Source organism: Salvelinus alpinus, chromosome 28 (assembly GCF_045679555.1).
Source record: "Salvelinus alpinus chromosome 28, SLU_Salpinus.1, whole genome shotgun sequence".
Taxonomy (NCBI): domain Eukaryota; kingdom Metazoa; phylum Chordata; class Actinopteri; order Salmoniformes; family Salmonidae; genus Salvelinus; species Salvelinus alpinus.
Genome location: NC_092113.1, coordinates 8616167 through 8643805, shown reverse-complemented (window position 1 = coordinate 8643805; position 27639 = coordinate 8616167). Strand labels below are relative to the sequence as shown.

At 42.6% G+C, this 27639-nt stretch overlaps 3 protein-coding genes across 3 annotated transcripts in view; 1 reads left to right on the top strand and 2 right to left on the bottom strand.

Moving 5' to 3' along the window:
- The window catches only part of LOC139557101 (acid-sensing ion channel 1-like), an 86056-nt gene extending 70268 nt beyond the window's left edge, over positions 1–15788 (bottom strand). The window contains exons 1-2 of the mRNA XM_071371469.1: positions 14457–15788; positions 9612–9807 (exon numbers count right to left, since the gene is read on the bottom strand). Of these exons, the coding sequence (XP_071227570.1) occupies positions 9612–9807; positions 14457–14818 (558 nt within the window). The 5' untranslated portion in view covers positions 14819–15788. The remainder of the gene's footprint in view (positions 1–9611; positions 9808–14456) is intronic.
- Positions 15789–19332: 3544 nt separating this feature from the next.
- Positions 19333–21104, top strand: LOC139557100 (SPRY domain-containing protein 4-like). The gene is made up of 2 exons (XM_071371468.1): positions 19333–19542; positions 20029–21104. The coding sequence occupies exons 1-2, from the start codon at positions 19410–19412 to the stop codon at positions 20568–20570; spliced, it is 675 nt and encodes a 224-aa protein (XP_071227569.1). The 5' UTR covers positions 19333–19409; the 3' UTR covers positions 20571–21104.
- LOC139557099 (glutaminase kidney isoform, mitochondrial-like) overlaps positions 21099–27639 on the bottom strand; it is a 30704-nt gene continuing 24163 nt past the window's right edge. Inside the window, exons 8-18 of the mRNA XM_071371467.1 lie at positions 26564–26596; positions 25867–25925; positions 25683–25749; positions 25504–25554; positions 24983–25159; positions 23884–24015; positions 23552–23644; positions 23303–23364; positions 22871–22947; positions 22594–22657; positions 21099–22299 (exon numbers count right to left, since the gene is read on the bottom strand). Of these exons, the coding sequence (XP_071227568.1) occupies positions 22143–22299; positions 22594–22657; positions 22871–22947; positions 23303–23364; positions 23552–23644; positions 23884–24015; positions 24983–25159; positions 25504–25554; positions 25683–25749; positions 25867–25925; positions 26564–26596 (972 nt within the window). The 3' untranslated portion in view covers positions 21099–22142. The remainder of the gene's footprint in view (positions 22300–22593; positions 22658–22870; positions 22948–23302; positions 23365–23551; positions 23645–23883; positions 24016–24982; positions 25160–25503; positions 25555–25682; positions 25750–25866; positions 25926–26563; positions 26597–27639) is intronic.

The window sequence follows — 27639 nt, the reverse complement described above, 5'->3', positions numbered from 1 at the left end:
CGCAACTGTCACGTTCTGACCATAGTTCTTTTGTATTTTCTTTGTTTTAGTTGGTCAGGGCGTGAGTTGGGTGGGTAATCTATGTTTTCTATTTCTGTGTTTGGTTTTCTGTGTTTGGCCTGATATGGTTCTCAATCAGAGGCAGCTGTCAATCGTTGTCCCTGATTGGGAACCATATTTAGGTACCCTGTTTTCTGTTGGGTTTTGTGGGTGGTTGTTTTCAGTCTTTGTGTGTCTGCACCAGATAGAACTGTTTCGGTTTTCACTTTGTTGTTTTTGTATTTTGAGTTGTTCACTTTCATTAAATAAGATGAACAATTACCACGCTGCGCATTGGTCCTCCGATCCTTCAAACTTCTCCTCCTCAGACGAGGAGGAAGACGACCGCCGTTACAGCAACCAGTCGCGTGTGAACCCCGTACAGGGCAGTGGGTTCCGAGCAACTATGAATACAAATGTATACAAAAAAGTATAATTTAGGGGGGAAATTATACCACCACCCAAAAGGAAACTTTGGAGTCTGGAAGGGCAAGTCTGGAGTCTGTGCACGTGTCTGCCCTTAGTCTAAGGGCCCGGAGCTGAGTTTCTCCTGAGCTAACATATGGAATTGTTTTAAGATGGTCATACCAAGGATCAATTGGCTATTTGATTTACAATGTTAGCACCCCTGTCGGTATAAAAAATATTTCAAAATATTATTTGAAGAAACATTGAATTTGGCCTTACTGCTACTAGCAGATAGACATGCATTTAATAAGAGAATCATACATGGAAAAACACAGTCAAAAATCAAATAAAAAGGAAGTATGTGAGAGATGATGATATAAGAAAGCTCAGAAAAAAGGTATAATAATTTATAGTGGAATTACCCGTATGCCTTTTATGTGGAAATGCCCTATTCACTTCCATAAATTTTTCATAGAGCAAAATGGAGAGTTTCATCTTTCCATATAGGGTCATATTAGTGTGTATGACAAACACTGCTGTAGCTCGGCCACCTTCCACCGCAGATGCGGAAGGCCGACATCGGTGGATGCGGTGGATTGAGACGCAGCCCATGCAAAACATGATATCTCTAGCTTAAACACACATTTTGATGGGGATTTTTTTATTATTTCTTTATTATGCTTCGAGAGGAGCATGAGGGAGCCTCAAGCAGAAGAAAAAAAATATATATATTTTTTTTACTATGTTTTTTGGATTTTCAACACCAGCATTTACAAAATAATTGCACTTGTAAGTTATTTGGTAGTAATATAAAACAATACATCAAAGACAACAATACAGCAAAACAAAGCGTGAGACAGAAATATAACAACAAAAAAACAAAGACAAAATATAGCCTTCTGCCTGGTGTGTTTAACTTGTCTAAAGTATGGTATCTTTAAAGCTATTTTTTTAATGTATTATTTGTATTTTTTCTAGTTGAGTATATTATTTATATTGCTTTGTCTTGTCTGTGTGTGTGTAAAACTTAATAAACAGAGTTAAAAAAAATATATATATATATATTTTGATACAGTTGTTACAGGTCAACTAGCACAGATAATACAGTCCTCCTTAACATCTGAGATGCCGTGTATACACATACCAGGCCTCTTACATCACCGATATATAAATATAAATAAACATCACTCTGGAACTGCAGGGAAATGTAGTCGTTTAACATGAGAAAAGAAGGGAGCCCACATTGGGTGTGTGTTTAAATTTTCCCAACTTTATGCAATTCAAAACGGATTTAATCCAAAAAGCTATCTATGTAAAATGAATCGTCTCGTTAACAAAGTGACAAAGGCAATTACATCCTTATTCATTTTGGTCAGTTGTATTGTGGGTAAGGAAACCCCAAATATTGCAATAAAAGGGTCTGGTTCGATCTGTGTGCCGCTTAATTCTGAGAGTGTGTTAAAGATGTCTTTCCAGAAACCAACAAAAGATGGGCAACACCGAAAACATGTGTACATGATTAGCAGGAGACTGGTTACATCGTACACAATTAGGGTTCACATCCTTGTAAATTGTGGATAATCTTGCTTTGATCCAGTGAGCCCTATGAATGAGCTTGCATTGAATGAGGCCGAGTCGAGCACAAATAGAAGAGGTATGTACCCTTTTGAGTGCCCCTTCCCATAGTTCATCAGATATTTCCTCACCCAGTTCCTCCTCCCATGAGGATTTCATATTGTGTAATGAGGTGGTTTGTAGCGAGCAAATGTGACTATAGATTATTGACAAGGTGCCTTTCAGAGTAGGAAGTGGGACAAGAAATGTGTCAAACTGTGTTTCACCAGGAAGGGTGGGGAATCGGGGATCTGTGCTGTGGACGTAACTCCGGATTGGTAATAATCTAAAGAAATGATGTCTGGGGAGACCAAATTTAGCAGATAATTGTTCAAACGTACTAAATGTATTGTTAATATAGAGATCTCAAAATCTTTTAATACCGAGACTAGGCCATGTTGAGAAAGCACCATCAACCATAGATGGGGGAAAAGCTGGGTTTGAGGCTACCGGAACCAAAGAAGAGGTTGTCTGAAACCCAAAGTCACATCTAAATTGATTCCAGATATTCAATGTTGTTTTGACATATATTTTTGGTGAAGGAGGAGTGAGCGAGGGAAGACAGTGATGCCGGTATAGATGAGGTTTGGGCCTCTGCAAAAGCTGTTTTCGTATCCTAGGGGGCTCTTTGTCCCATATAAAAAGGTATAATTAGGCCGGTCGATCTTTTTGAAAAACGTATTGGGAAGAAAAAACAGTAGACACTGATAGAAATATAAGAATTTGGGGAGAGTATTCATTTTAATAGAATTAATTATTGCGACTAAGGAGAGGTGTAGCAAAGACCAACGTTCCAAATCGTCCTTAGTACTGGTTAAAAGAGGAGCAAAGTTGGCCTGAAAAAGGTTTTCAAATCTGTTTGTGACACGTACCCCGAGATAAATTAAACTACTGTGAGCAATTTTAAATGTCAAGTTATGTAAAGGGATTTTTTTTGCAGCCACATTAAGCGGCATCAGTTTGCTTTTACTGAGTTCAGTTTATACCCTGATAAGTGACTGAAGGATGTGAAAGTGGCAAGGGCAGCAGGAACAGAAACAGAAAGGTTGGATGTATATAATAATAAATTATCTGCATATAAAGACAGTTTGTTCGTGTCCGTATCGGACTATACCTTTGATGAGGGGGTTGGAGCGAAGTGTTATTGCAAGGGGTTCTATGGCGAGGGCAAACAGTAAGGGACTTAAAGGGCAACCCTGGCATGTTGATCAGTGCAAAGGGAAGCAACCTGATTGAGTGTTACTAGTCCTGACAGAGGCTTGAGGGGATGAGTACAGACGTCTTATCCAAGTATTGAATTTGGAGCCAAAGCCAAATTTATTTAGAGTGTAACAAAAGGTATTTCCATTCCACCCGGTCAAACGCTTTCTCCGCATCCAGGGATATAATGGCTTCAGAGGCATTAGTGACAGAGGGATTATATATAATATTAAATGATCATCGAATATTGAAGAATGAGTGTCTATTTTTCATAAATCCTGTTTGACAATTGATGGGAGGACTGTTTCCAGACACGTTGCCAGAAGTTGGGCTGGAATATTATAGTCGACATTTAGCAGGCTAATTGGACGGTATGATACACAGTCACGAGGGTCTTTGTTCTTTTTTAAAGAATAAGACAAATGGTTCCCTGAGTGAGAGTCTGTGGGAGAGCACCATTTACAAATGCATCATAGTACATTTCAATTAGAATAGGGGAGAGAAGCTTTTGGAAGAAATCATCCAATTTCAATATATCCGCTTTACTTTCAGAAGTATATAAAGTCTGGTAAAATCTCTTGAACTCATCATTGATCCCCCTCGGGTCTAATGATATCCCAGACGATGTACGAATTTTAGGAATCTGGTGTGATGATGATAGTTGACGTAACTTGTGAGCTAATCATTTAATGGCTTGATCTCCGTGTTCTGTCACACCCTGATCTGTTTCACCTGTCCTTGTGATTGTCTCCACCCCCCTCCAGGTGTCGCCCATCTTCCCCATCATCCCCTGTGTATTTATACCTGTGTTCTCTGTTTGTTTGTTGCCAGTTCGTCTTGTTTGTCAAGTCAACCAGTGTTTTTCTCAGCTCCTGCTTTTCCCCACTCTCTTTTTCTCGCCCTCCTGGTTTTGACCCTTGCCTGTCCAGACTCCGAGTCCGCCTGCCTGACCACTCTGCCTGCCCCTGAGCCTGCTTGCTGTCCTGTACCGTTGCCCCTACTCTGGATTACCGATCTCTGCCTGACCTGACCCTGACCCCTGCCTGCCTTGACCTGTCATTTGCCTGCCCCTGTTGCTGTAATAAACATTGGTACATCAACACAGTCTGCACTTGGGTCTTACCTGAAACGCTATATGTTCGTAGTAAGTGCTCCTAGACTTGACAAGCAGTTCAGTAACCTGGTCTGTTAATAATGTGTCAAATTCTGCTTGCAAAGTTAAACGCTCCTAATAAATATCTGGAGATGTCATCTAATTAGGCAATACAGCATGTTAACATAGCCTATCCTTTTTTCAGTTTGTTCTCATGTGCGGTGTAGGAAATAATTTAACCTCTGATATAAGCTTTCAAAGTTTCCCAGAGAGTAGACGCATAGATTTTTGGGGTTCTATTCGTACTCATGAAAAAGCCGATTTGACCCAAAACAAAATGGGCAAAAGTGTTCATTACTGAGCAGTTGAGTATTTAGCCGTCAAGGCGGTCACATGTTGTCAACGGTTTGAAAGACCACTTCCATAGTAACAGGGGCGTGGTCAGATACAACAATTGGATTATATGAACATGAAGATATGGAATGGAGAAGTCTGTCATCTACAAGGAAGTAGTCTATACGTGTAAAAGTGTGGTTAACCGATGAGAAAAAAGAGGATGCTTTTCCAGATGGATTAAACATTCTCCAAGGGTCTGAAACTGCAAATTCAGACAAAGGTTCGGACAACTCTAGCTGAGGTTGACAGGTTTAGTGGAGGATCGATCCAACAGTTAAAGTCACCACCTAAGATCAACATATGGGAGGACATGTCAGGGAGTGGAGAGAAAACGGATTTGAAAAAAATCACCACTGTCTCAATTAGGAGCATAAATATTAAGAAGTACATTCGTATTGAGCAGCCTACCACTGACAATTATGTATCTACCATGGGGATCTGTGATCACATCAGAACATCTGTGAAGTACAATAGCCACCCCTCTTGCCTTACTCTGAATTGAGGAATGGAACATCTGACCCACCCATCTGCACCTAAGACTTGAGTGTTGTGATACCTTCAGATGAGTTTCTTGGAGAAAGATGACGTGAGCTTTCAATTGATGAAGGTGGTGTAGCACCTTACTACTACTAACTGGGTTATTGATGCCCCTGCAATTCCAAGTAAGAAAATTCAAACTTTTCCCTCCAGCTGGATGGGCTACACTAGGCTGAGTCATGTCTTAAGAGAGAGAGGATGTGTTAAGGACAAGGTACAATGTAAACTAAAGATCTTAGTTGACCCTAATAGCACAAATTTTAAAAAAACAACAAAGACAAGCGACGAAGTGCAAAAAACATATAAAAACTATATAGAAATAAAGAGGGAAAAACCCCTTCCCTCACAACCTCCCTTGCCGAAGCATCTCCTCAACTGAGATGCAAGCAAAACCCTAAATACAAAAAAAGTTTCGAGCAAAGCATGATAACTCTTACTCTGTGCTACCTGAGATGTGTGACCATTTAACCAGAGTAAACCAAACATGCATAGATTGGTCCCCAGTAGAGTCTAAGGAAACCTAACCTCGGTTAAGAGAGTTTTAAGCGCAATAAAAGTGGTAAAACTGCGACTGAACCATGAAAACAGCCAGATGTTGACATTAGAGGCAGCTTAGATCAAAATAAAATAGTAATGATACAAATAAAAAGCAACAATGTGAGTGGAATAAAGAATATATATGTGCATATCTGCATTGTATCACATTATAGTTGGGAGTCAACTGTATACTCACCAACATGGGTTGGAAATGAAAAGAAAAAAAAGAATGACATTCAAGTGTCAATGAACCCAGCAAAGTTGGCTTCGCTAGCCAACCAGTCTGCCAGCCTGCTAACTAGCCTGCTAACAAGACCAGCTAACCAACCATTTGTTCCACACCATGCGGTACAACAGCCACTTTCACGTTCTTGTTGATGAAATCTGCGGCTAGAACCGGGTCCTCGAATCTGTGCATGGAGCCGTCCGGTAAAGTCAGTCTCAGAACCACAGGGTAGGCGCATTGCTGACGCTTCACAGCTCCGAAGCTAGCCCGCTTCTTAGCCACAGCCATGGTGTAGTCCGCAAATATCGAGACTCTTTTACCCTTGTAGATCAGAGGAGATGCTTCTCCCGATCTCCTCAGTATGTCATTGCGGACGTGAAAGAAATGCACCCTGATGACAAATGGTCGCGGGGGTTCTCTATCCCGGGGTCGGCTACGCAGGGTGCGGTGGGCCAGGTCTAGCAACGGCTTCTCCTCCAGGCCGAGCAGCTCTCCTGAAGCAGCTGGGCCATGTACTCTGTCACTCTTGGGCCCTCCACTCCCTCCGGTATTTCCAGAAGACGAATGTTGTTCCTCTGCATTCTACTTTCCATACCTTCGCATCTCTTGTCGAGGTATGCCACCCTAGTTGTTATTGAGCCAACGTTAGCCTCTAGCTCGCTAATGCGAGAGCTGTGGTCTGTAGTACCGCGCTCCAGCACCGATAAGGCCGCTCCGTGTGCGTCGAGCTTATTCTGTATACTCTCAATAGATTTTTTTAAAGCTTGTCTTTGACTATTGATATCTCTGACTTGAGATTGGTAGAGAGAGTCAATTTTACCGAAGATATCAGTTTTGAGGGTGCCCATCACGGATTGTAGCAGCTCCACAATCAGTGTTCCCATGGGGCCGACATTAGCCGCAGCATCCGGTGGCGGCGGTGAATCAGGAGAGGGCGCGGGCTTGCTGCGACCTGCTCTTGCAGACTCCGTTTTTGGCCGGGTAGACGACATTACAAACTTACATTTCTCAGGCTTGATCTGAATTGTTTAGAAGTCTCTTCAGACGCCTGACCAAACATAAATATATACCATTTGGCAAGGTTAAATATATACATTTTGGTCACTAACTCAGGGGCGATAGGGAAACGCGTTCTACATCCTTGGCTTCCAACAGCGCCCCGTGGAAAAAATGTATTAAACCATTTTTTACAATGGCAAGAAAAATGATGTGAACCCTTTGGAATTACCTAGATTTCTGCATATACTGGTCATCAAAATTTGATCTGATCTTCATCTAAGTCACAACAATAGACAAACATAGTGTGCTTAAACTAATAACACACAAATTATTGTATTTTTCTTGTCTATATTGAATACATAATTTAAACATTCACAGTGACGGTAGGGAAAAATATGTGAACCCCTAGGCTAATGACTTCTCCAAAAGCTAATTGGAGTCAGGGGTCAGCTAACCTGGAGTCCAATCAACGAGATGAGATTGGAGATCGTTGATAGGAGATGTTGGTTAGAGCCGCAATGCCCTATAAAAAACACTCACAAAATTTGAGTTTGCTATTCACAAGAAGCATTGTGTGATGTGAACCATGTCTCGAACAAAAGAGATCTCATAAGATCTAAGATTAAGAATTGTTGACTTGCATAAAGCAGGAAATGGTTACAAAAGTATCTCTAAAAGCCTTGATGTTCATCAGTCCATGGTAAGACAAATTGTCTATAAATGGATAAAGTTCAGCACTGTTGTTACTCTCCCTAGGAGTGGCCGTCCTGCAAAGATCACAGCGCAGAATGCTCAATGAGGTTAAGAAGAATCCTAGAGTGTCAGCTAAAGACTTACAGAAATCTCTGGAACATGCTAACATCTCTGTTGACGAGTCTACGATATGTGAAACACTAAACAAGAATGGTGTTCATGGGAGGACACCACGGAAGAAGCCACTGTGGTACAAAAAAAACATTGCTGCACGTCTGAAGTTTGCAAAAGTGCACCTGGATGTTCCACAGTGCTACTGGTAAAATATTCTGTGGACAGATGAAACTACAGTTGAGTTGTTTGGAAGGAACACACAACACTTTGTGTGGAGAAAAAAAGGCACAGCACACCAATATCAAAACCTCATCCCAACTGTAAAGTTATGGTGGAGGGAGCATCATGGTTTGGGGCTGCTTTGCTGCCTCAGGGCCCGGACAGCTTTGCTATCATCGCCGGAAAAATGAATTCACAAGTTTATCAAGACATTTTTGCAGGAGAATGTTAGGCTATCTGTCCACCAATTGAAGCTCAACAGAAGTTGGGTGATGCAACAGGACAACGACCCAAAACACAGAAATAAATCAACAAAATACGCCCAGTCTGAGTCCTGACCTCAACCTGATTGAGATGCTGTGGCATGACCTCAAGAGAGCGGTTCACACCAGACATCCCAAGAATAATGCTGAACTGAAACAGTTTAGTAAAGATCTATGGTCCAAAATTCCTCCTGACCGTTGTGCAGGTCTGATCTGCAACTACAGAAAACGTTTGGTTGAGGTTATTGCTGTCAAAGGAGAGTCAACCAGTTATTACATCCAAGGGTTCACATACTTTTCCCACCCTGCGCTGTGAATGTTTACACGGTGTGTTCAACAAAGACATGAAAACGTGTAATTGTTTGTGTGTTATTAGTTTAAGCAGACTGTGTTTGTCTATTGTTGTGACCTAGATGAAGATCAGATCAACTTTTATGACCAATTTATGAAGAAATCCAGGCATTTCCAAAGGGTTCACATACTTTTTCTTGCCACTGTATTTTTTATATGCCCAGACCCCTTGATAATGTGATGCCTAAGGAAATGGCCTCTTCTGCCTAATGGTAAGTCCACCAGCGACCCTATGAGGAAGCAGCATCAGCTAGCTGCAGTAATTACAAAACAGACGTTTACTCTGCCAGCCACACATGTCATCCATCACATACAGTCTCCCACAGTCTCCCTTGAACATGAATCTTTCATCCCATCTCTACCGCATATTCCACATCTACTTCCCACATGCAGCTTTGAACGCCAAGTCTCTGAGGAGAGCTCCACACGGGCATGCCGTGCCAGCCGCTCTCTTGTTTTGATGGGGGAAAAATCCCAAATAATGAAAGATAAAAGACGAGCTTCCAACCTGAGTTTGAGGGATTACACTACAAACAGTGTTTGAATAGATTAACAAAACACATTACGAAAAGGGATTCTGTTTGTTGCGAGAGCTCTCAAACATCAGCTGTGGGCATGGTGGGGGATCACAAGAGGGCATTCCTGCCTGGTTGAGACAAATAGCACAGTGGGGCACAGTAGAGCCACCACGCTCATTACAGCATTAAATTAGATATGAAGAGAAATGAATTGTGATATTTTGACTTTGAGGTGCAGTCAGATGTGCTACAAACAGACTCAGGAAGCAGAGCAGAGATGCACATACTGTGTCATACCGTTTTTGAGAGCATTCGTAGTAGTTGCTGTTGTTTTTTTCGTTGTCTTTGGTACATAAATACAACTATTGTCTTGAAAGATGATCCAAGGCCCTCAGGTAACTTACCACTTGGAAGTCCTCGGCTCTGCACTCGGCCCCCCGGAATTGACACGCCAGCAACATGTCCTTGATGTCATGTCCTGTGCGGTCATAGAACTCGCGCATGTTGAATGGGCGGGGCTTGAAGTTGTGGAAGTCAGCTTTGTCCTTCAGGGCCTCCAGAACACTGTCCTCCACCAGGTGGGTGTCCCTAATCTCATACCTAGAGAGAGAGAGAAAGAGAGAGAGAGAGAGAGAGAGAGAGAGAGAGAGAGAGAGAGAGAGAGAGAGAGAGAGAGAGAGAGAGAGAGAGAGAGAGAGAGAGAGAGAGAGAGAGAGAGAGAGAGAGAGAGAGAGAGAGAGAGAGAGAGAGAGAGAGAGAGAGAGAGAGAGAGAGAGAGAGAGAGAGAGAGAGAGAGAGAGAGAGAGAGAGAGAGAGAGAGAGAGAAGGAAGGAAGGAATCCAAAACAGTTTAGTCACAAACTTAATTGTTCAACATATTCAAAAATAGGTAAATTGATGCCCTTCCTCCTGCTATTCCTCTTCCCACAAAAAAAAGACATGTTTGAAAGCATGACAATTAGCTTGGGCAGACGTGAGCTTTTAAGAATAAGATGTGAAACATTTATGGAAATGGCCTAACACAAATAAATAAAATAAAATACATTTTTTAGACAATGTCACATTGTGAACTTACATTGAAAAAATGTATTGTGAATCCCTTTAGTTTTGGTTTACTAATAAGAAGTGAATTCCATCAGCTCTTGGGAAAACAAACTGTCTTCACTTGGGCCATGTTCCCACCCATCCAGGAGATCTACATGAAACGGTGTCTGAGAGAGTCCCGCAGCATCATCAAGAACCCCACACAGCCCAGCCACGAGCTGTTCACTCCCTTACCACCGGGCAGAGGTATCGGAACATAAGGTCTGATACCAACAGGCTCAGAAACAGTTTCTATCTGCAAGACATCAGACTGCTGAACACTTGAACTGGACTGACCACCTGCACTGACTCTCCGCACCTTAGCACCCATGCACTCACTCACTCACACACATCGACACACGCATGTGTGTGTGTGTGTGTGTCCATGTGAGTTGGATTGTGCACGTGTGTTTGCACAAGCATGTGTGTTCATGTGTGTATGTTTTCATTCCATCTACACAATAATAATTGCGCGTGAGTCACAGAGTGCGACGGGAGAGTCAACCCACTCACCGCACACAACATAATCAGTGGGAGATCTTCTTATAATAGAGCAGCGGAGAGGTCGGCTAAATCTGACCATGATGTCTGTCTGCTGCCCAGCATGAATAAATAGCAGCACAACGTCCACTGGCACGCTCCATATTGACTTGGTGGTGTGCTATCACAACACGGCATAACACGGCATCACCAAACACGTCAAAACTTTAAAGGAATGAGCGTGATTTCGTTTAATTTTTTTTAAATAGGTTTGACTCATAAGAAGGGGTTTTTAATCAGATGTGTGATCTGGAACAATTGGTCTTGGCAGAGTGTAAACGGGCACACAATGATTCTCATAAAATAAGTGTGCTGCATTAAAGTCTGTGGCCATTCTATGTAAAAAGTCTAAGGGTTACAGAGCCATCAAATCACCAGAGTCAACTAAGTTCAATAGAAAGCCAGACTCATCAAACTGAAAGCCATTAAACATTGAATTACCCACCTACTATTCCACCTATCATATTTGGTTCATTATGCCGATGAGGTGAGAGTACGGCCCAGTACCTCGGAAGGTGCCTATCTGATCCAATTTAGATGTTCTCTATGGCTGTTGCTAAGTGCCATCTCAAACAGAGCCTTCCATTGATTAAAGGAGGACTTAATTGAGTTGAGGCCTTTGCTCCCCAATGTTGCTGCAGTGGATAAAGCTGTCAAGTGTGCACTTATGAGATAAAAATCCCAAACGCACACAAGCCTGACAGAATCAGTACGAGCTGACACTTTCCCCACAGTATGGATGGAGTTTTAATATCCCGCCACGAGACATTTCCCGGGAGCAGCCATGGCAAACACTGGAGGTGGCGGGGAGAGAGAGAGGGGAGGGAGAGAGGGAGGGAGGAAGGGAGAGAGAGAGAGCGCGAGAGCGAGACAGAGAGAGCAAGAGCGAGAGAGAGAGAGACGCTCAATTGGATTTCACACCACCAGCACTTTCATTTCTGGATGAGGGCTTAACAAATGAGGGAATAACCACATCGCCTCTCTACCATGGGAGACGGGATAAGTGAATAAGCACCGACTCTAATTCGCCAAACAAGTCAAGTGGTTTTAAAGTTGTGGAAATGGGGAAGAAAACCTGATATTTCCCTCTCTGCTAAGCAGCCATTCTCACTGACTCCCCGAATGGACAAAGTTCATACTTTTTGGAAACAAAATTCTTATATTCTCCCTCTTGGGAATCGAAAAGCTTGCCTTTTTTTAAATCTAATCTCTCAAGCGTTTTCTTTTCTGAAGACTATGGGTTTAACATAACAATATAAATGTTGCCTCAGAACAAGTGCCCACATGATTATATAATGTCGGTCTACCATTTCAAACAGCTACTGGGTCTGCTGTCATGTGATATTACATGGAAATGCGCCCTCTTGATAATGTGACACACGTTCCTTCCCCTGAGAGCGAGGACAAGGAGATGTATTCATTCATAAAGCTTAATTCACAAAGACTGACCATTTCAATCAAGAAGCAGAAACCTATACCAGATGGTACATTGTACAAAGCATTCATCAGTCATACCACCGTGACGTAAATGCCAGTTCTAGTGACAGTGTGGAATTGTCATAAATGATGAAATGGGACGTTTCCCCCTGTATGAAAACCAGACCACCAAAACCCACTGGTGCCTACGGGGCCCGATAACATACTATTTTTGGATTTCCTCTTTTATATCCCTAATTATGTCCGTTCTTGTGTTTCTCTCCCACTTTCGCAGCCATTTCTCATCTTCTCCCTCGTTCTATCCCTTCACTCCACTCCCTCATGGTTTTTCTCGGTCTCTCTGCTGTATTTTCTCTCTGTCCAGTGACAGTCCTTCCTCTTCCTGCCACCACTTGTGTCTTTCCCGTAGCTCCACCTCGGACGCTGTGTGTGTTGATGAAATGCATCAGCTGTTGCTGCAGAGTCCGGCGGGCAGCAACACGATCAAACAGGGAGGGACGGAGAGCCAGACATGCCTGCTGTGATCGTCTCATCAGCCATCAGCACTGACATTTGCGAGACGATACTGACACCATACACACACCCACACATTATTATTCTTCAGTTGTATTGTTCTTATTTAAATGTGTGTATCTTTAGTCGTCTCTTTTTTTTTTAAGTCTGTGATGTTTACACGTTTATGTTTTTGTATGTAATGTGTAAAGTATTGTTGTCTGTAATGTCTATTTCACTATGTGTCAGACCACAGTTAGACTAGCTGTTGCCAATGGGGATCCTTATCAAATCAAATCAAAACACCATGGGGATGGCAGTGTGTTAATCACACAGTCTCAGGCAGGTATTAGTCCAACTCTGTCTGCATGGAAATATGATACACCTCCTCCACTCCCTCCTCCCACTCTTAGAAAGCCCATGTCTAGTTGCAATATAAACCATTTTTATTTGAGATAACTATACCTTATCTGTCATCCCCGGTAGAAACAACAAGGAACAATACACTCTTAGGAAAATGGTTATATCTTGAACCTAAAAGGGTTCTTTGGCTATCCCCATATGAGAACCCTTTGAAGAATCATTTTTGGTTCCAGGTAGAACCCTTTGGGTTCTATGTAGAACGCTTTCTATGGGGACAGCTGAAGAACCCTTTTGGAGTGTAGGTTTGGAATTGGGTAATAACGAATCCCAAGGCTTTGATGGAATGCAGGGACTAATATTACAATACTTAGTAAAGACTGTGGAGTGCAGTCTGGAGAGTCTGCCAAATGCATTCTTTACAATATGGTTTAATTTTGGCTCCTGTTAATCAGAGCAAGCAAAGCCTGTCTCTAGAGTCTTAAGCCCCCACACATTACTCCAAGTTGGAGATGGCATGGAGCTGTGCACCAGTGAGCGAGGCGGTAATACCGTCCTCTCACAGCTGCTGCTGCTGCTGCTCTTCTCTGGGGTTTTGTGACAGTAAAGCCCTCTCGGCTCATCCATCCAAGGCCAGACAAATCGAGGCTTTCTCTCTAAGTGGGGCTGGCATGACTCACCAACAGTAAGGAAATCAAAGCATCAGCGTGAAAAAAAGTCCTTCCTGAGGATGTGAGGGCACAACACTGTTACAGACAATGGAGCACCTGGCCAGCCTCACCCTTCTTCTTACTTATGACTGATTCGGCTCTGCCGTTGACTCGTCATGACTACTGTAAAGGCTGAATGTCTCACAGAGAGGATCTGTAAATCAATAAGCTAACAACGTGGGCCTGCAGTACAGCACTGTTGAATTGAACGTACATGTCTTACACCAAACTGGTGGCTACTGGTGACACCTGTGTGCTGTGTGCTCTGCACCGGAGATCACTTCACACACATCTCTCTACACTGCATATCCTCTTCTTGAGTACACATAGCAAATCAGTCTGAATGTGATTGTCAGTCGAAGGGAACCAAATCCTTTGAGGGAACTAGGGCTACTGCCTGACTACGACTAATGAACTCCCACTGATGATTCTACTCTGATCTATGGTTATACGTTCAAATGTTTGGCTGCATCTGCAATGTCACCATATTCCCTGTGTAGTTTTGTCCAGGGCCACATGGGGATGAGGTACCATTTCAGGGCTCTAGACAAAACGTAACCTAGTGCATTTTATAGGGAATAGAGTGCCACTGCAAATCCACATTTTGTCACACGTTTTATTAACGCACCTCTGGTTGAGCAGCGCGAGCAGCTCCCCTGCGTGGTACAGGTCATTGCGCGTCACGTGACTGAAGCGGAAAAAGTTTAGGTTGCAGAACGTGACAGCGGGGAATACCATCATCGGGGTCGAGATCTCGTCCAGTTTGGTGACGTGCGGATACTCCAGGTAGAAGTGTATTCGGTCCACGCACACAAACAGTAATAAAGTCAAGGAGCCCAGGAAGAACACGACCCATAGACAGCGCTTGATGCAGGCTCGCTCATAGGTGAAGATGTGCGAAATTCCGTGCAGCGTTGAGTTGTGAGCAAAAACCTCAATAGCGGGTGGCTTTTTGCAGTCCATTTCTTCAGATTCTACTTTGAGGTCCATTGTGTTACAGTCTGGGTTAATAGCTACACAGAATGCGGAGGGACATTGAAGTTGTTTGCAGTTCAGAAGGCAGATAAATTACTTCGCCTCACAACCGTATTCAACTATCTATCCAAGCTGATAAAAAAACACACGCAACAGAATTATGTACTCATTCATATTCGTACACTTAATAATATGTGATCTTTGAGCATCTGCTTCATATAAAACCCATACCATGCACCTGTGGCATCTCCGATACACCCGGCATTAGCAAGTAATAGCTATTTAACGACTAACTGCCCGAACGTGTGGGAAACCAGCGCAGGATTTGCTGTCGCGTGGTTATCACCATCCAAAAGGCGGAATGCAAAAAAACGCAGGATTCCCACATTGAAGTCAGGCGCGCATGAATTCTCAGTAAGAGTCAACATAAAGCAAATAATTCAAGAGTAGCCTATGAGTCACCAAGATGCTTCTCTTTTCCGCAAGAAAAGTATTGATCATTGGACGGTGTTCGGAAACACTGCTTCTGTGCTGTCTTGTCAAGTCCAGGTAGCCGATCTCAAAACGCGTAAAGCAATTACAGCTGTGAAAAATATGGACCACGTTCGGTCATCGAGCGTGTTGGTCTCAGATTAATTGTTGACTGAAAAAAAGGAGAAACGCACGTCATGGAGGCATGAAGAGGAGTGAGTGAGACAGGGCTCATCCGTGTTGGCTGTCCAGCTTCAGCTCCCTGTTGAAAACGAATTCATATCCGTCGTTCCTTTGTGTCTGTCTTTTGGCAGAACCGCGGCTATATCCGCAGGGGAGAGGTCCGAGGGGATGTTCTGTGGGACTGAGGGATTCGCTGTTGCATTGGTCGGTCGTGACTCGTGAGCGTTTTTTTATTTTCTTCATGCATATTTGTCTAGCACTCGCCGAGAGTCAGTGAGAGCAGAGTGCAAGCGAGAGGACAAGTCCTGCGCCACACTGAGAGATGTGAACTGTGGCATGCAGTTGTGATCTAAGTTAACTCTCCAATCATGCAAACAGATGATCGGAAAACGCGAAAGAACGCACCCGCTATATCATCATTTTAATCTCTCTCTAACGATATACACACTGAAGAGATCAACTGTAGGCATACATTGTATGCATTGTATGCGTGTTCATCAATAAACCAAGACACATTTAGCCCCCAACGGGTACCGTGCCTACAGAAAGTATTCAACATTTTGTTGTGTTATAGCCTGAATTTAAAATGTATTACATTTATATATTTTTTGTCACTGGCCTATACACAATAGCCCAACATGTCAAAGTGGAATTATGTTTTTCGAAATGTTTACAAGTGTAATTAAAAATGAAAAGCTGAAATGTCTTGGCAATAAGTATTCAACCCATTTTCTATGGCAAGCCTAAATAAATACAGCAGTAAACATGGACTCTGTGTGCAATAATAGTGTTTAAGATAATTTTTTAATGACTACCCCATCTCTGTACCCCACACATACAATTATCTGTATGGTCCCCCAGTCAAACAGCACATTTCAAACACAGATTCAACCACAAAGACCAGGGAGGTTTTCCAATGCCTCGCAAAGAAGGGCACCTATTGGTAGATGCTGTGGCGGATTTAGGTATAGGTGACAAGGGCAGCCGCGCAGGGCGGCATTTTGCTGGGGGCGGCACGGGGGCGCCCGCGCAAAAAAAAATTGGAATGGTAACATTTGCACGATCGGTTTTCTATCGCTCATTTACACGTCACGTCAATGATATCGTGTCATCGTGTGGGACTGTGTGTCAATTAACCTTGTCGGAGTGGGCGCCCTGATTCTAGTTTTTGAGCTAGGCAGGCTACTGCCTGGGAAGGTTTCCCACTCAGAAGTACCTGGGAGTGGGGCGGGGGTAGGTTGACAGGTCTCCCACTCAGAAGTATGAGATGGGGCGGGGGTAGGTTGACAGGTCTCCCACTCAGAAGTATGAGGTGGGGCGGGGGTAGATTGACCTCGGGTCTCCCCACTGGAAGCCTGATGTAGGGGTAGCGGGGGAATCTATCAAATAGCACACCTCTAACTTTGTACAGTGCTAATGCAATTAGTAAAATCAGTCACAATACGAAATGCTACCAAATAAACCACAATTCATTCATAATAGGGGGGGTTGGCCCAGGGAGCCATACAAGCTATAACCGCCACTGGGTAGATGGGTAAAAAAAGCAGACATTGAATAACCCTTTGAGCATGGTGAAGTTATTAATTACTCCCAGTCACTGCAAAGATACAGACATCCTTCAAACTCAGTTGCTAGAGAGGAAGACAATAACTCAGGGATTTCACCATGAGGCCAATTGTAACTTTGAAACAGTTACAGAGTTTAATGGCTGTGATAGGAGAAAACTGAGGATGGATCAACAACATTGAAGTTACTCCACAATACTAATCTAAGTGACAGAGTGAAAAGAAGGAAACATGTACAAACAAAAAATATTCGGCAAAGAAATTAACTCCATGTCCTGAATACAGTGTTATGTTTGGGGTAAATCCAATACAACACACCACTCTTCATATTTTCAAGCATGGTGGTGGCTGCATCATGTTATGGTATGCTTGTCATTGGCAAGGACTAGGGAGTTTTTTTAATGATAAAAATTAACGAAATAGAGCTAAGCAAAGGCAAAATCCTAGAGGAAAAGCTGGTTCAGTCTGCTCTCCAACAGACACTGGGAGACAAATGAACCTTTCAGCAGGACAATAACCTAAAACACAGGGCCAAATATACGCTGAAGTTGCTTACCAAGACAACATTGAATGTTCCTGAGTGGCCGAGTTACAGTTTTGGCTTAAATCGGCTTGAAAATCGATGGCAAGACTTGAAAATGGCTGTCTAGCAATGATCATCAACCAACTTGACAGAGCTTGAAGAATTTTAAAAGAATAATGTACAAATATTGTTCAATGCAGGTGTATAAAGATCTTAGCGACTTACACAGAAAGACTCGCGGCTGTAATTGCTGCCAAAGTTGATTCTAACATGTATTGACTCAGGGGTGTGAATACTTATGTAAATGAGATATTTCGGTATTTCATTTTCAATAAATTTGCAAACATTTCTAAAAACATGTTTTCACATTGTCATTATGGGGTATTGTGTGTAGATGGTGACAAAATTCAGGCTGTAACACAACCAAAAATTGAATAAGTCAAGGAGTATGAATACTTTCTGAAGGCACTGTTTATGCATGAAAAATTAATCTAGTTATGTAACGTGGGAGTAATTCAGGCCTTACTAATATAACAAAATATATATTATGTGTCAATAAATATGCGAGAGTCTCTCAGGGATATGGACAAGCACCGTTTAAAGCCTCGCTAAATTAGTGTTTCACTTCACACTGGTACAAAGTATCAAGGGACAGTCCTAGCTACCTCTATCATCGACATCGGGACTAGGCGCTTGAGTTTCGAAATAAAATACAGACTAGCTATTTCTGTATTCAAAGTAGCTTAAGGCTAGATATTGCCCTACATTAGAAGTTTTTAGGAGGCTCTTCTGTCACCTGTAAGTCATTGACTGGCTGAATATTCTTAAAAATAAAGACAATTTCCTCACACCAAGAAAACATTAGGCCTATATTAAGCCAATAGTTATCTTCCTCTTTTCCTTGAAGAAACACCTGTCCCCCTTCGTGACGTATGCCGCATGGTAGTCAAAGAAAAGTTTGAAAAAATTCAATTTCATGTTGATGTGTTGGCTGTAGGATGACTAAACAAACATTTGAAACAACATATGCAGAGCCATAATAGAGCCCCACAGTGGAAGTCTCATCATACCCATAAACTCTAGCAGTCAAACAGGGAAATAGTTCCAGTTGTTTTTCCGCCATTACTTTTACCCATTGGCGATTTTAGAAACTCTTCAAATAAGGGCTGTGTTTCGTGTAGGCTTACCCTGGCGTGACGTTTTGATAACCATGTAAATCTCTCTCGGACATGGTGACTTTTATCGATATATATTCGGCTTTATTTACTCTCAAATTCGAAACTGCTAATTTGCATCAAAGTAGACATCATGCAAATCTGCAAATCTCTGCAAGCTCCTGCAGTCTTCTCCAGATCATCGTGGCATTTATAGTTCTTTATGACAGCCAAATTAGCATTTAATTTTTGGGGGGTAAATACAGGCGAATATCTCTATAAAAGTCACCTTGTCCTAGAGAGATTTACACAGTTATCAAAACGTCACGCCAGGGTAAGCCTACACAAAACACAGTCATTATTTTAAGTGAATCTAAAATCCCCTATGGGAAAAATGAATGGTGGAAAAACGATTGGAACCATTTCTCTGTTTGACCGTTAGGTTTTATGGGTATTATGACTCATAATGTGGTACTCTATAATCTAAAAAAACAAAGTGTAGGTCCTACCACAGGACAGAGCCCACATGTTGAGCGTTCCTTCGCCAGTCAAATCAGCACCAAGGACAGCGCCTAACCAGGTTTCAATTGTAAATGAAGTCCAGTATGGTATGTTCAATGCATTCTCCGGTGCCGTAGATGGCGCCATTTAGCAAGAATCATAGTTTGAAGATTTACCAAGAAGGAAATAGCTTTGTTGTGTGAGTAAAGATGGCGATGTCCCTTGGCTTGGGACAATATTGTCGCTTGGCAGGACGAATTATGGGCGCATTGTCCCGCAGACAAACGCGTGGGACACTTCTTCCAGCGATAAGATGGTATATTACCCAAACGGCGGGCAATAGTGAGTAGAAACTTGAACTGCGTGTGGACACTTGAGTGAGGCGCCCTTTGCCTTAGTTTCATCTCATAGCAAACTAGAGGTCAGAGCAGGGTAGAGTGCATAACACAATTCTGACCGCGCTCGTGACCAGCTGCTTGTGTTGTAAATCTTAACGTGTAGGCCTAATTTTGAAAGTTTCCATGCGTAAATTAACTTTCGTTTTGAAATCTGACATTTCACCAAGTTTACAGAATTTACAAGCTTTGAAAAGTTTGGTTACATCGTGTTGGAAGGACTAGGACACTCCATTTCAGCTTTCTTACCTTAGTAGCTTAAATACCCTAGTAGCTTAAATCGATTTGCTAGTAAATCACAACGTTTTAACATGTCTTATGTCATGTATGTCTCCACTTTCACCATGCATATGCATTTGCCCCTCTAGAGAACGTTCTGCAGTTGCCAATATCTATTAATAATTTTTGCTCTCCATTCTGCTTCTCTCTATAGACGTGCAGTTTAAGCTGGACGACAGGACCGCCCACAGCAGTCTGGACCTCTTTAAGAAGGACACAGGTGTCATCTATCGCATCCTGGGCCTAGACCCCAGCCCTGACCAACAGAACCCTGAGCGCTTCCGTGATTGGGCCGTGGTGTTCGGAGACGGGCGAATCACAGACGGCCGCCACTACTGGGAGGTGACAGTGAAGAAGTCTTCAGAGTTCCGTTTAGGGGTGGCCGAGGCGGCGATGTCACGGGACGACTGCGTAGGCACCAACCGCTCCTCCTGGGTGTTCGGCTACGTCCAGCGCAAGTGGTTCGCCATGACAACCAACCAGAGGGTGCCGGTGCCTCTCGTCGGTAAGCCTGACCGCGTGGGCATCCTGTTAGACTATGAGGCCGGCCTTATAGGCCTGGTGGATATCCCGAAGGCCAAGGTGATCCACAGCATGAGGGTCACGTTCAGGGGGCCTCTCTGCCCAGCGTTTGGCTTGTGGGATGGAGAGCTGCTTACACACTCAGGTCTGGAGGAGCCTGAAGGCTTGAAGTGAAGCAGAAGGATCTCTGGACTCTGATGACAATATGTCAGGCAGGTGGATGGCTTTGATGGCAAGGCGAGAGGGGGCCAGGAGCGGCGATGTGCATTAACTCTTCCAACTTGGTTCTTGTAAACTGAACACTTACAGCAGGCAGCACTTGAACATGTCTTTCAAATCTCCCATGAAGAGCAATATTCTCGACCGGAAGGAAAGCTGAAGTTTATTTTCAACGGGGGAAGCAAGGAGTTGATCCAATCTGTAATTTCACTGCCATACAGACTCCGCACAACAAGTTGTGTTTTTTGTTACCTCTCGTGTTATCTTTTTTCTATGTGAAATAAATGGCAACAATATGTAGCCATCCTGTGTGTAACAAGAGGTCATTAGGTACTGGGAATGTTTCTGTTATTACTATTGCTTAATGTCTTGACATCCTCCATTATCTTGTCAAACTTGAATTAAACCAAAACCATGCCTTTTTGAACCTTTTGATATAATCCAATTGTGTGCTGAGATGGTATGCTGAAATAAAAACCGTTACACATTTCCACTCATTTATTTACAGCAGCAAGCTTACATTGACAGTTTAACCTGAGGAAGCAGTCTGTAGAACAGCATCACTTAATCCCAGTAAGAAACCCCTGGATGTGTGTGTCTTTGGTTTTTATAACATCAAAACAACAGTCATCTGACTCAGTAGATTCATGTACATATTTAAAAGGGAATGCTGATGGGACACTGTCATACATGAATATTCATCAGTCTCAGTCACTCAAAAGATCCCATTTAGACATGCCATTTCTATAGTTACATAACAGTTGTGTTTCTCTTATGTTGGGCCAATTGGTATTCACACCAAAGAGGAGAAAAGACCAGAAGCAAAATGATTGTCAAATACCTCATCCTCACGATCCATGGCTCATAGTTCACTCATATCTTCTGACCTGCTTATGAAACTTCCTATTGAGGTAGATTAATATATACTTTCCTACTTAATATATTTCTAGATTTGTACAGTATATTTATAACCTGCCAATATGTAACGTTACAATGCTGTGTGCGTTATGCAGTTATAATGTATGTATAGTGGCATAAAATCCACTAACTAAATACTAACGTTGTAGCTTCATACATAATTAAACCATCACAAACCATTGTATAAATAAATACATTACAAACAGTGGTCACATACCAGGCAGCATATATACATAAAATGTACATCACACTGGCATTTTTAAGTGACGACTAAGGACAAAGTGTGTGTGTACTTATAAATAAAAAAACTGCCAAGTTCACCTGAACTAGCAACTGATCACTTGTTGGTGCCATGTCAACATGAAACAGTACTACATTGATTCTGTCCACTCCTGAAGACTCCTGAAGCTTTTATGTGCAGCAACATGGACAAAGAAAGTGTGCTTGGGACAGCGCAATCTCTCACAGCGGAGTGCGATATGCTGCGGCGAACCCCAACCTTTATACACAGTGATGTTTGACCCTATCAAATATACTCGCTTACACCTCTTCACTAATGGCACGAAATGGCTGCATTTCACATGTTTAGATACATCCAGTCCGTCTGGCTTAAACCACCACCTTCAATGTGTCTAACTTTCTCTGGTCTTCTGTTTCTGACTGGGACTCACTACTGCATGGGTACAGCCGCTGGTACTCCGTCAAGACTGACACCACCCCGTCCCAACCAAACTGCCTGGCGTCATCCAGGGGTGTGTTTCCCCATCTGATAACACAGAGAAAGATATGAGCGGCCAGGAAAAAGCTTTGAAATGGGCTTACAGCTACAGAGGCAAATGTGGTGCGAGGCAAAGGGAAACAAGTGACAAATGAGACTCAGTTGAAGATCTCATTCTAGCCCTTAACTATTCTGGTGTAGCAGAGTGATTTTAATGATCTGGACACTTAAAAAAAAAACACCAGTCTCCATTATCCATGCCAAAAGGGCCTTTATTATGGAACATTTCTCAGAGACGTGTGAGTTATTAAAAGTGTCAGGCAGAGGCAGTGGTGTCCCTACCTGTCCTTTATATGGGGGTTCACTTTACACGTCCCTGTTAGGAAGATCACCGCTTCCACATTACCTGAATAAACAGGAAGGAAGAATTCAACTTCAATATACGGTAATGCGTTTGTGCAACCAACCAGTGATGCATTCACATATCCATTGTCCACACAGCGAAGCCATCCACTCCAATTAAACCATATCAGCCACACTTGAATTCCAAATGTGAACGATAAGGTGAAGTACATGTTATGTGGGAGTACAGTATTATCATAACAAATTATAGTGTCACCTTCAGCTGACGCCACGTGGAGGGCTGTACGAGAATCATAGTCTTTCTCTTCCATGTCCACAGCCGAGAGAGCAAACCTAGGGAAGGACAGGAGCGAGAGAAGGAAGAAAAGAAGAGTATAGCAAAAGGTTAATTGGAATGACAGATGGCCGAGACTAAGAGATAAGGGATTTGAGACAAATTACTTTCTGAAAAGCTCTATATAGTAATTATATTGAAGTTAACCGAAATTGATTTGATACGAGAGGTCGTCTGTTCCATGCAGAACATACATTTAAATGTATTATGGAAATCATTTCACAAGTTTCTTCTTGTCTGTCTGGCGCCCAGCACTTGGTTATGAAAAGGCAAACTATAATTTCTTATAAATCATTAGGACCGACTATAATGGATTGAATTTATATAACTAGTCTCCCAGGATTCAGTCTTTACCTCCTCAGGGCAGAGACATCTCCACTGTAAGCTGCAAACATCAGGTTCACCACTGACTTGTTCTGAAGGGGGCAGAGGAAAACATCTCTATGATGGGCGATCAACATAGAAGAAGGCTATTGAAACACAGAGGTGTTTCAAGTGTTGTAAAGGAGACAAAAGAAAACATAAATTTTCCAGAGAGTTTAAAATGTTAAAATAAGAAAAAATGAAAATAAGTCTTTAGTGTGTACTCTATCCCTTACTTACCCTATCATCAAGTGATTGTCTGCGAGGGTCCAGCTTCCTTGCAAAGTGTCTCAGGTTGTCATAGTTATGGAAGTTGAAGAGAGAAACCAGCTCCTGATCAATCAGCAGATAGAATGGGAAAATTCAGACAGGAAAATGACCGATTACTCTACTATTCAACGTTCTATTCTATTTGAATCTTCCATTTCTACAATGTCTCATACAGTTACAAAGTATACTTTCTAAATGTAAAAAAACCAGGCCATCACTGAGAATAAATATCGACTGCTGGGTTTGACAAAAACGTCATAGTCATAAGTCATAGGTTATTGAAATTCTTGTTGTCTGTGTACCTGACAGAAGTGAATGCCTCGGACACTATTTCCGACACGGTCTAAAGGAGGAGACCAACACATTATTCCCATTACATTAGGGACCACCAGCAGTACTGCACCAGAAACGCCAGACTTAGCAGGTAAACCCACCTGGAAAAAATAACAGGTGGAATGAAGGTTAGTAGGACACTTATAGCCGGGTGCATCTCAAATAGTCTAAAATAGATTCCTGTCTTTAAAAAAAGCAACACAATTCAGTTGGGAACATAGAGACATTGTAAACAATACAACATCCCCAGTCCTTAACCTCACTGGTGTAGGGGGCAGTATTTTCATGTCCGGATGAAAAGCGTGCCCAGAGTAAACTGCCTGCTACTCAGGCCCAGAGGCTAGGATATGCATATTATTAATATATTTGGATAGAAAACACTCTGAAGTTTCTAAAACTGTTTGAATGATGTCTGTGAGTATAACAGAACTCATATGGCAGGTGAAAACCTGAGAAAAATCCAACCAGGAAGTGGGAAGTCTGAGGTTTGTAGTTTTTCAAGTGATTGCCTATCCAATATACTGTGTCTATGGGGTCAGATTGCACTTCCTAAGGCTTCCACTAGATGTCAACAGTCTTCAGAACGTTGTTTCAGGCTTATACTGTGAAAGGGGAGAGAATAAGAGCTGTTTGAATCAGGGGTCTGGCTGAAAGCCATGAGCTAAGTCTCGCTCGCGGCCGTGAGCGCGAGCTCCGTTCCTTTTCATTTCTAAAGACAAAGGAATTGTCCGGTTGGAATATTATTGAAGATTTAGCGTCCCACTTGTACCAGAGAGGTTAATCAACCCACACCCACGGCACCCATCCCTCCTATCCCACCAAGGCATCACACCAAGACGGTACAAAACAAATAAACAATAACAGAAACAAAAAACAATAGCAATAAATTCTGACAATAGCAATAACTTGTCTCCTCTCATTTAACTACTTATCTGACAATATAGGATAGGTGAAAGAAATATGGCACATCGGAGGTAAAGGGGAATGTTCTAATTGACCACATACTGTATAGTAGGATAAGGCCACCTCGGTTCATTGACCTCTGACCTCTGTTTCTCAATAACTCACATGGAAAGCGAACTGGCCAGAGAAGTCGTACATTCCACATGAATGCATGAGGCTCAGGGTGTTCCGAACGGCCTCCGCACTCAGCACCTGCTCGCCTGTGATTGGACAGATGCCCCCGTTGGCCAGTGTGGCAGCCATGACACTGCCTGACTCACACGTCACCTCGATGGAGCACAGCTGAGAGGAAAGCAGAGAATAGTTAAGACCTCTGGTTTACTGTAGAGGGTAGTACTTTAGTCGAATACAGAGTGTTTCCACCAGGGACAGAAAGTCGGAGTAGATTCAATCCGCAGCGCTGAAGATCTGCGCTGTAGCGCGATTGAAATTTGTGCAATGTTCCCGCGTTCGCAGAGACTGCATTCATGGTAAACACTGCATATCTAGGTTCAATCGAAAATCACCTTTCAATTTCCATCGCGCTGCAGCGCAGACCTTCAGTGCTACGGTTTCAATCTAGGCCTAGGAAAAAGCTAAAGACCTTCTTGGATTCAACAGCAAACTTCTTAAAAAATGAGTCTCACCTGGAAGTAGAAGTCGAGGGCTGCAATCATATCTGCATTCTTAGGAAAGCACTGTCAGGCAAAATGAGAGAGAGGCCACAGTTTTAGATCACAATTTTAGATCACAATCAACAGGTAACTCATAGTCTAAGAGTTTAGGAATTGGTAAGACTCCGTGAAGCTCAAACACCCAGACTCACTTTTTTCTCCTTCAGGTAGTAACCAATAGCAAAATTCCTATCTCCGGTCTCTTTCTCTGATTGGAAACTGTGAAGGCAAATGCATATCACAAGCAGTTTATCGCACCACAAAGTGAAGTTACTGCATGGGCTGCAATATTGGATAATTGCATTTGGATATTCTAACATTCAATTCGACACTCACGTAGCGTTGCTGAAGCCCACATACTCTGTGCCGGCCATCTTCTTTAAGTATTCCATTACCTACGATAAAAGACGTGTCAGTTGTGAGATGAAAGAACACACCGAGTGTACAAAACATTAAGAACACCTGCTCCTCCCATGACATCGACTGACCAGGTGAATCCAGGTGAGAGCTATGATCCCTTATTGATGTCACTTGTTAAATCCACTTCCAATCAGTGTAGATGAAGGGGAGTGGTCAGGTTAAAGAAGGATTTTTAAACCTGGAAACAATTGAGACGTTGATTGTGTGTGTGTGCCATTCAGAGGGTGAAGGTAAAATAAGTGCCTTTTTAACGGGGTATGGGGTATGGTAGTAGGTGCCAGGCGCACCAGTTTGTGTCAAGAACTGCAACACTGCTGGGTTTTTCCATGCTCAACAGTTTACTGTGTCTATCAAGAATGGTCTACCACCCAAGGGACATCCAGCCAACTTGACACAACTGTGGGAAGCATTGGAGTCAACATGGGCCAGCATCCCTGTGGAACGCTTTCAACACCTTGTAGAGTCCATGCCCCGACAAATTGAGGCTGTTTAGATGTCAAAACGGGGTGCAACTCAATATTAGGAAGGTGTTCTTAATGTTTTGTACACTGAGTGTATAACATGTACATTGTTACTAATAAGTCTGAAGTCTGAAATCTTAAAGGATACTCACATAATCAAACCTCTCTGCCTTGTTCGAGTTAGGCTGTAAAGAAACAATTTTTTTAGTACAGTGTTCTTGTGCTGTAGTATTTCTGTATTGACACTATGCAGAGAGCTTTCCGGCCCCTAGGTGGCAGTGTTTGTGTATTCTGGCACCTGTCAGACAGATTCTGGGTGGGCGTGTGGGGTACATTTAGTCACGGTGTCTGTCTGTCCGCCTGTCTGTCCACGTGTGGTAATGTGATGAGTATGACATGGGCTTGCAGCTCCGGGGGCAGATTATTGCCCTGCTTAGGTTTCAGGGTCCAGTGAAAAGATCACCGCCAAGTCGTTAAGTCACCAAAAAGGGCAGAGTCTGGTACTTCCCCTTACTGCTCTGAGCCACCCTGTCCTGAAAGGTCAGAGATGATCTGAAACATTACTGTGACGAGTTGAGTTGTCCTCAAGGAATGGGTTTCTTCTGACGTGGTGCATCCCATGGCTTATTGATCAGTAACATTCTGATGAGGTGTTCATGAGTAGTGACACGTTTTTCCACTCATAACTTCTGAGAGTTCTGCTCTCTCCGAAAGATCAACTGCAATTTGCACAACATTTATAAATATCAATTGAATAAACTCAAATGAAAACGTGCTAGAGGTGCTACACTGACTTGGAAGAGTACAAGTTGTACAGTATGTACAATAGACTATTAGCCAATTAAATGTCTTTCAGACATCTCTATCTGTTCTTGCATCATGTACTTAAAGGCCCAGTGTAGTCAAAATGTAGATTTTTCTGTTTTTATATATATTTCCACACTATGAGGTTGGAATAATGCTGTGAAATTGTGTACATTTTAAAAGACCGCTTAAAATGTCAGCCTGTTTTGGTATGATGGAGTTTTGGCCTGACTGGTGACGTCACCAGGTGTTAAATTAGCTAATAGACCAATAAGAAAGAGAGTTCCAAACCTCTCTGTCAATAACAGCTAGTTTTCAGTTTTCCCCTCCCCACTCAGACCACTCCCAGACAATCCTAGCAAAATTCTTGCATGAGAAATTGACTCTTCGTTAAGCCCCAGAATTTCTTGATTAGCAAGGGGTG